A 9674-nucleotide genomic window follows, 5' to 3' on the forward strand; every position below is an offset into this window, starting at 1 on the left:
GTGGCGCTGTGGCTCAAGTGGTAGAGCACTAGCCTTGAGCTGAAGAGCTGAGGGACAGGGCCCAGGCCCAGAGTTCAGGCCCCATGACCGGACCCAAAAAATATAATATTAAGTATTAATACAATGAAAATAAATAATAAATACACAATCCTGCCAGTCCTGGGGTTTGAACTCAAGGTATCATGCTTGCTAGGCAGATACAACTTGGCTCCTCACTCCTGTCTCTGATGCTTTGGTCAGTTTTGAGATAGGATCTTGCATTTTAGCCTGGGTCAGCCTGGACTGCAATCCCTTATTTGTGCAGCCTGTGTGGCTGAGATGATACGCATGAGCCACTTGCCCTCAGCTTTATTTTTATTGTTGAGATGGGGTCTGTCTTACTTGTTACCTCAAGATGGCCTTCCATATCTCTGAGTCTGTGACTCAGTTGGTTTTCCATGTTGCTGCCTTCCAACTAGTTGAGATTATAGGAGTGAGCCACGATACCTGGTTCATGTTATATCTTATATTTCCTAGCCCCAACACAACAGTGATGCAATTTTTCTCAGAGCCTTGCTTTCTACAGGACTTTCCTGCACTCTGCACAATTTCTTTTTCTTTTTGTCAGTTGTGGGGCTTGAACGCTGGGCCTGGGCACTGTCACTGAGCTCTTTAGCTCAAGACTAGTACTCTACCACTTTGAGCCACCTTGAGTCACTTAGAGCCACTTTTGATTTTCTGATGGTTCATTGGAAACAAGAATCTCACAGACTTTCCTGCCCAGGCTGGCTTTGATCTGTGATCCTCAGATCTCAGTCTCCTGCACAGCTAGGATGACAGGTGTGAACCACTGGTGCCTGACTTCTGCACTAACTATTTCTTTTTGCCTCTTCTCGGCCCTTTTGCCTTTCCTCCTGGTTTGTCTGACTTTTACATGTGATTAGCCCCCCCCTTCCTCCCCTGCTTCTTCAGCCTGACTCTCTCTCTCTCTCTCTGTTCTGACAGCTCGGCTTCTTCAAGCGGCAGTACAAGGACATGATGGGTGAAGCTGCTCCCCAAGAGACACCGCCCCAATAACAAGTTTTCCATGAAGTGGCCTTTCCAGCAACAAACTGGACTATCTTGCCAGTCCCCCAGACTGCTAGACAGACACGTCCTAGAGGAGACTGGGTGTTGAGATGGGACCTTCTCTAGCTTTCTATCCTAGAGTCTGTATGTCTGCATGTATGTCTGCGTGTGTGTGTGTGTGTGTGTGTGTGTGTGTGTGTGTGTGTGTGATCTGTGATTCAAGTGTCTTTTGCCTGTGGGTGTCCAGCACAGTGTGTTCTCTTGGGCAGAAGGAACTTGCTCAGCTTCCTTGTGAGTGGGTGAAGATGCTGGTGGACCTTTGTTTGAGGGCGGATGTAGAGGGAAGTGAGCCTGGGCTCTCTTTGTGGAAGGAAGTGGGGCAGTGTGTGGGCAAGCCTGCAGACAGGAGGGGCCTGTGGAGCCAGCCCTGAGTGGACCCAAGGGGTAGAACCAAGAACCCAGGAGCTGATGAGCCTCTCTGACTCAAATCAGAGTCCTGGGTCCCAGTAAGGACATCTAGTGAAGAATGAGACATCTCCCTTCTACCTAAGCATTCGTTACACTGATGATACCTTTATCCTTTCCAAATCTTCCCATTGTACCAGAAATCAAAAGACACACTCAGGCATCTATGGAACACAGTCTCCTTTCCTAGCTAGTGAACTCTTCTTCTCAGGGACCGTGAGAGCTGCGTTAGATTTGATTCTCCTTCAGCAAAATTCAAGGCCATGTACAAATAGTCACACAGGTGCACACATACCCACAAGCTGTTTTACACACATGCTAGCAACTTTACCCTGTACTGTAGCTTGCATTGTTTTGGTCATTAATATGGCTCAGATCATTTCACATCAATTCAGACTTTCTCATTCCTGTATACGACTGCATAGTATTCCATTGTGTGTATATATCATGCTACAAATAATCAGTCTCGTGGGGGGGGGCATGTAGTTGAGGAGGTGGGAAGTACGGGCTGGTAGGGGAAAAACAAAGGAGGAGGCAACAATGCTGGATAAGAAATGCACTCATTACCTTGCTCATGTAACTGTAACCCCTCTGTACAGTATTTTCACAATAAAAAACTTACTTAAAAACTAATCAGTCTCCTTTGGATATATACCTTCCAGCCTCTCACTGTGACTAAATAATACTGAATAAATAAAGTGGACAAATGTCATTTTTTATATAGGTATAAAGATAACTTACAGTATAGGTTTCTAGAAGTTTGGGTTCTCTCTGAAGCAAATCTAAGACAAAAAACTAGAATGTGAGAGCTGGACCCAGCCAGTGACTCATGCCTGTAATCCAACCTATTTAAGGAGTTGGGACCTTCGGATCAAGATTCAAAGCCAGCACACGGAAGAAAGTCTGTGACACTCTTATCTCTAATTAACAAAAAAAGGCCAGAAGTGGAGCTGTGGCTCAAGTGATAGAGCACCAGTCTTGAGTGTAAAAGCTTAGGGACAGCGCCCAGGTCCCAAGTTCAAGCCCCAGTACCTCTTGCACATGCACAAAAGTAGTTAAATACAGTAATTTGTGACAATATGGGTAGAAATGGAAGTCAGAAAATATATACATTGGGTGTATGTACATTGAAACATCATACAAAACACCTATAAATAAGCTTTTGTATCAATTCAATATTTTAATTTTTTTGTGCCAGTACTGAGGCTTGAATCCAGGGCCTGGGTGTTATCCCTGAGCCTCTTTGTGCTCCAGGCTAGCACTCTACCACTAGAGTCACACCTCCACTTCTGGCTTTTTGGTGGTGAATGGGAGATAAGAATGTCTCAATTTTCCTATGCAGGCTAGCTTTGAACCTTGATCCTTAGATCTCAGCCTCCTGAGTAGCTTGGATCACAGGCATGAGCCATGGATATCTTGGCTGTCTAATTACGTTTTTAAAAAATATATTAAAAAGCTGGGTGCCGGTGGCTCACGCCTATAATCCTAGTTACTCAGGAGGCTGAGATCTGCAGATCGTGGTTCAAAGCCAGCCTGGGCAGGAAAGTCCATGAGACTCTTATCTCCAATTAAACCAACCAAAAACTGGAAGTGGCACTGTGGCTCAAGTGGTAGAGCGCTAGCCTTGAGCTGAAAAGCTGAGGGACAACATTCAGGCCCAGAGTTCAAGCCACATGACCACCACCACCAACAACAAAAGATATTAAAAACTTAAAAGCAGAAAGGATGATAGTTAAAGTCTTCCCCTTGCCCTTGGCTTTCATGACAAACAGTGGTCAGTACATTTTTTTTTTCTTTTTTTTTTGTGTCGGTCGTCGGGCTTGAACTCTGGGCCTAGGCGCTGTCCCTCAGCTCTTCAGCTCAAGGCGAGCGCTCTACCACTTGAGCTACAGTGCCACTTCCGGTTTTCTGGTGGTTTATTGGAGATAGGAGTCTCACAGTCTCTCCTGCCTGGGCTGGCTTTGAACCGCGATCCTCAGATCTCAGCCTCCTGAGTAGCTAGGATTACAGGCGTGAGCCACCAGCTCCCAGCGGTCAGTACATTTTCTTAGGTACTGTGCTGAGTGGCAGTGGAGAATGAGACAGAGAGACTCAGTGCTCTGCAGAAGTTCACTTGCCTGGGTAGCATACTGTCATTCACCAGTCGTTCATTCTGTGCCTCTTAGTGCTGAGTCTGGGGCCATGTAGAGTTGAGGTCACAGTCTCTATGTCAAAAGAAACCTGTGGTCCCCACCCCTCACACACACTTGCTAGATTCAAGTAAGTATTCCATTATTGTTCCTTCCCCCTCCCCCCTGCACACCTTTGCCTGTGACTCACCAAAGCAGATGTCACCACTTCCTTCCTAGGGCCACTCTGCTGTCTAGGAAAACTTCTGGGGTGTGATCACCTTTGAGAGTATGCTTTCCCTGACAGCTGTGACCTTTTCCTGTTTATTTCCCAGAGTGGCTAATCCAGAGCCTGGATCATGTGACACTCGGATCTCATATATGTGTGTGTGTGTGTATGTGTGTGTGTATGTGCAGACGTGGGATGGATGAGTGACTCATTGTTACACAGGCAGTCAATGAGGAAGAGCAAAAAAGAGAGAAAGGAAATCGTTGGCAGTGTCTTACAATGGCTGTACCTTGAACTCCTCCCCAGCGCAGTCAGATGACTGGAGTGCTCTGGGCCTCACTTCTGCATTTGTCATAGGAAGGATGATAGAAATCCCCTTTGACCAACCCTGCAGAGCTGTTGCAAGGATCCAATGAATTAAGGCAATAAACAACCAGATGTTAGTGGCTTACACCTCTAAACTTAGTTTCTCAGGAGGCTGAGATCAGAGGATCACAGTTCAAAGCCAGTCCTGGGCAGCAAAGTCTGTGAGACTTATCTCCAATGAACCCCCAGAAAATTGGAAGTGAGCAATGGCTCAGAGTGCTAGCCTTCCACAAAAAAGTTTGGGGACCCTGAGTTCAAGGCCCACAAGCCACTGGGGAAAACACTTCTGAAAGCGAGGAGACATTGCACATTGGCAGTTGAGGCTGAGAGATCCAAGCTTAGGGCTTTTATCCATGGGTTTTCTGTTCCCTTTCCCCCACAGAAAGCAAACAGCAAGGAGACAGCCTCAAAACCATCCGGTACTACTTAGCTAAGGCAAATCAGACCTGAATTCAAGATTCAAGTGCCCACTTCTTTCTTTTTCTTTTTTGCTGGCCCTGGGCTAGAACTCAGGGCCTGAGTACTATCCCTGAGTTCTTTTGCTCAAGGTTCACACTCTACTACTTTTAGCCACAGCTCCACTTCTGATTTTCTGGTGGTTCATTGGAGATAAGCACCTCAGAGACTTTCCTTCTCCAGTCTGGCTTTGAATCTCAATCCTCAGATCTCAGCCTCCTGATTAGCCTCAGGCATGAGCCACCAGCACTCAGCTTTCAACTACTGGCTTCTGATCTTGTTTCTTTACTCTCACTCTGTCCTTACAGGTAGGTGCCAGATCAGACTTGTCCCTCCTGCCCACCAGCTAGGAGCTTCTTCTCCAGCACCTCTGAGCTCAGGGGCAGAGTGGAAGGTTACTGGGCCAGGACAGCTGTCTTCTCTGCCCTTGGTGTCTTGCCATAAAATATCAGCTGTTCTATATTTTTCTCATCTCATATAGTCCTTGGGGAAAACTTGCTGTCTTTTTCTTTTCTTTTTATTTGTCAGTTGTGGGGCTTGAACTCTGGGCCTGGGCACTGTCCCTGAGCTCTTCAGCTCAAGGCTAGCGCTCTACCACTTGAGCCACAGTGGCACTTCTGGTTTTCTAGTAGTTTATTGGAGATAAGAGTCTCATCGACTTTCCTGCCCGGGTTGGCTTTGAACCATGATCCTCAGATCTCAGCCTCCTGAGTAGCTAGGATTACAGGCATGGGCCACTGGCTCCTGGCTAAAATGAGCTGTCTTATTTTGCCTTTACTCTGATTAGAAGTCACCTGGAGGGGTGACTTGGGCAGTAGAGTACCAGCCAGTGAATGAAAGCATCAGATCCTGAGTCTGAGTACCACTTTTATATAAAAACAGCAACAATAAAGTCACCTGGACTGGACCTGAAGTATCATGCATGGCAATGCAATAGGATTTTCTTTTTTTTTTTTTTTTGGGTCCGGTCGTGGGGCCTGAACTCTGGGCCTGGGCGCTGTCCCTCAGCTCTTCAGCTCAAGGCTAGCGCTCTACCACTTGAGCCACAGCGCCACTTCCGGCTTTTTATTTTTCTGCTTATGTGGTGCTGAGGAATCGAACCCAGGGCCTCTGGCATGCAAGGCAAGCGCTCTACCACTGAGCCACCTTCCCAGCCCCTGCAATGGGATTTTCTTCCAGAGTCTTTGCCTTCTCCCACTGGACCCAACCCTGAGGAAATGAAATAAGGAAGAGGCTAGGAGGTAGGGCATCTTAGAAGGGTGACGTCTCTCTGGCATCTCCCATCTGTCAGAACTGCGGCATCTCCCAGTTCTCTGGGGAGAAGAATCTGGACCATTTTTCCTTTCTCTTTGGAGAGACTTTTAGGTATAATTTCCTCCTTGGAGTTCAATCTTCCCTTCCTCTTTCTGTCTGGGTCTCTCCCTCTCTTTATGTCTCTGTTTGCTGCTGGTATCTCTCTGTCTCTTTTGTTTAAAAAATAATTTTTTTATTGTGAAAATACCATACAGAGGGGTTACAATTACATGAGCAAGGTAATGAGTACATTTATTTTTTTCTTTTTCTTTGGATCCGGTTGTGGGGCCTGAACTCTGGGCCTGGGCGCTGTCCCTCAGCTCTTCAGCTCAAGGCTAGCGCTCTACCATTTGAGCCACAATGCCATTTCCAGCTTTTTTCTTTTTGCTTATGTGGTGCTGAGGAATCAAACCCAGGGCCTCAGGCATGCAAGGCAAGCACTCTACCATTGAGCCACCTTCCCAGCCCCAATGAATACATTTCTTATCAAGCATTGTTGCCTCCTCCTTTGCTTTTCCCTTACCACTGCTGCCCTCCCATCTCTACAACGACACACCCCCTAAAGTTGTAAAGTTCATTTTTCAACATAGTATCTTGTACATACATCTCAATGGGTCCACCTGTATCCCTATTTAAACAATTTGTTTTTTCCCTTCCCCTTCCCAAATTATAGCAACATCAAATACAGTGAAAACAGGGGTTATACTGTGGGAGGGACATACAAAGCAACAAAAAAACCACCTTATAAAGATGTTAGAAACAATAGCAAGCAAGAAAAACCACTTGAGTCCTTATCTTGGGGTTCATTTTGCATAACATCATCTTATCTGACTTTTTCTGCTTGTCTCAGTCTGTCTCTCTTTCTTTCTCTCTCCCTACCTCTACCCCCCCATTGTAGTTTTTTTTTTTTTTTGCCAGTCTTGGGGCTTGAACTCAGGGCCTGGACACTCTCCCTAAGCTTCTTTTGCTTAATGCTGGTGCTCTGCCATTTGAGCCACAGAGCTACTTCAGGTCTTTTCTGTTTATATGGTACTGAGGAATCAAACACCAGGGCTTCATGCATGCAAGGCAAGCATTCTATCACTAAGCCACATTCCAGCCCCTACCTAATGTGAGTGCTGGTTCTAAGGCTTGAATTCAGGGTCTGGGCATTATCTCTGAGTTTCTTTTGCTCAAGACTAGTGATCTACAGTGACAGCTCTACTTCTGACTTTTTTTGTAATTTATTAAAGATAAGAGTCTCACAGACTTTCCTGCCCAGGCTGGCTTTGATGCATGATCCTCACATCTCAGCCTTCTGAGTAGTTAGGATTACAGGCTTGAATCACCAGCACCAGACACCCTTAACTTTTTCAATCAAGGTTGCCATTCTACTGCTTGAACCACACTCGCATTTCCATTGTTTTTCTCATTAGTTGGCGAACAGACTCTCACAGACTTTCCTGCCTATGATGGCTTCAAACTGTGATCCTCAGTTCTCAGCCTCCTAAGTAGAATTATAGGAAGGAGCCACCAGTGCCTGGCCTTTAGCTCTCTTCTTTAGCTTTAAATATTCCTCCACCTTTATGCAGCCCATATTACATTTGAGCCCTCTTCAGAGCTGCTCACCTCCAAGAGATTGTGTGCACGTTCCTTACCCTCTCGCTGTCACCAACACCTTCTGTTGCCTGAGCCAGGCTCTCCTTCATTCTTTCCTCACTTGATGGAATTCTGTGACAGAGCTAGCTCTTCTCCAGCTGCCAGGACTTCTTTCCCCTGTACATCTTTCCCCTCACATTGAGGCCTCCTCTTCCCTTGTCCTGATCTGCTGCTGTGTGGCCAGCACGAACGCTTCCCCAGGACCCACCCACCCACCCACCCTCTTCATGCTCTTACACTGGGTACAGAACACATCTCTATCCTAGACTCTTTTTCTGAAGTCTGCTGGCAGGCCTGGCAGGTAGGCCCCGCCCACCTGTCATCCATCCTTCATGGCATAATAACACCTAAGAAGAAAACCACACATTCTTCTAAACACTTTGCTTTTACTTTAACTTTCCACCCTCAGTAGGAGGTGTTGACTTTAAAAAAATCACATCCCTTCTACAGAAAAGGGAACTGAAAACTTAAAATAAACCAAGCGAGCCAAATGAGAAACCAAGTAAAGCATTCTATTCTGGTTTTTCTCATGGCTTAACTGGCCACCCACAGCCCCCTGACACCCTCTTCTGAATGTCCTGACTTTCAGTTAGTTCACTTTTGACTTTCAATTAAAAAAATCTTCTTATCATTTAAAAAACAAAGATATCTCCAGGTGCTAGTGGCTCACACCTGTAATCTTAGCTACTCAGGAGGCTGAAGTCTGAGGATCACAGTTCAAAGTCAGCCCAAACAAGAAAGTCCATGAGACTCTTATCTCCAATAAACCAGCAGAAAACTGGAAGTGGAAGTGGAATTATGGCTCAAAGTAGTAGAGTACTAGCCTTGAGCAAAAGAGCTCATGGATAGCTCCCAGGCCCTGAGTTCAAGCCTCATGACCTACAAAAAACAAACTAAAAAAAAAGAGGGAGAAAGAAAAGTAAAGGAATATTAATTGAGTTTCCAAAGCAGTGGCCCAACAGGCTGGGTACATGGCTCAAGTGGTAAAACACCTGCTTAGCAAGTGTGAGGCCCTGAGTTCAAACCCCAGTATCATTAAAGCAGTGCCCAACACATCAGAAGATCTGGAAGATCAGTTCATAGTGGAAGCTGAGCATGTAATCCCAAGTTCTGGGCCTTATGTAGTCAATTAAAAAATAAGAGAAATACTTCCTGGCTGGGAATGTGGCTTAATGGTAGAGTGCTTGCCTAGCATGCATGAAGCCCTGGGTTTGACTCCTCAGTACCTCATACACAGAAAAAACCTAGAAGTGATGCCGTGGCTCAAGTGGTAGAATGCTAGCCTTGAGCAAAAGAAGCTCAGGGACAGAGCCCAGGCCCTGAGTTCAAGCCCCAGGACTGGCAAAAAAACAATAAATAGATAAAAGAAAAGAAAAAAGAAATACTTCCTAAAAACAACAACAAACACTAAAATCCTCAAAAGTAATAAAGTCTCACGATGACATTTTCATACACATAAATGCATACACATGTCCTTTGATACTATTCTCCTCCTTTATTACCATTTCTTTTTGTCCAAAGATGTCTTTATTGAGTTTAAGTAACTACAATATATATCACAATACAACGGTGTAGTTATACTTAGCTAAAGTCACTAACACATTTTAACCTTCACAATGATAATCATCATCATTCCAATCTACAAAGTTTATGACCTCTACAAACATTAACAATAACCTAGATTGGGTGATATGTACATTTCTTTCTTTTTGCTTAATTTTGGCTGTTCCCTCTTTCTCTCTCATTCCCTTTCTCCCATCACAGGCCTTGAGTTGCTTAGTTCACTTTCAGCAGTGTCCAGCGCAGCTGATGGGCCTCTCTGCTGTCATGTTTCACCTGCTTTCCACGGATTCTGTGTCCTGCCAGCTTCCCTCCGATGCGCATGTGTATATACTGTATATGATATTCCCCTTCTTCTCCCCTACTTTCCCCTTCCCTGTCCCTAATTGCTCCAGCCCTTTACTTCAGTGCCTTTTTCTCTACATCCTCAATTCCACATGTGAGGGAAAGCATGTGCCACACTTGACTTTCTGAGTCTAGTTTATTTCACAGAACATTATGATCTCCAGTTC

At 45.4% G+C, this 9674-nt stretch overlaps 1 protein-coding gene across 2 annotated transcripts in view; it reads left to right on the forward strand.

Moving 5' to 3' along the window:
• The window catches only part of Itgam (integrin, alpha M (complement component 3 receptor 3 subunit)), a 28350-nt gene extending 26290 nt beyond the window's left edge, over positions 1-2060 (forward strand). For both annotated transcript variants that reach the window (XM_013011633.1, XM_013011634.1), the window contains one exon: positions 985-2060. In XM_013011633.1, coding sequence (XP_012867087.1) covers positions 985-1056 — 72 coding nt within the window. In that variant the 3' untranslated portion in view covers positions 1057-2060. The remainder of the gene's footprint in view (positions 1-984) is intronic.
• Positions 2061-9674: the final 7614 nt, after the last annotated feature.

Source organism: Dipodomys ordii, unplaced genomic scaffold (assembly GCF_000151885.1).
Source record: "Dipodomys ordii isolate 6190 unplaced genomic scaffold, Dord_2.0 Scaffold14, whole genome shotgun sequence".
Classification (NCBI taxonomy): Eukaryota; Metazoa; Chordata; class Mammalia; order Rodentia; family Heteromyidae; genus Dipodomys; species Dipodomys ordii.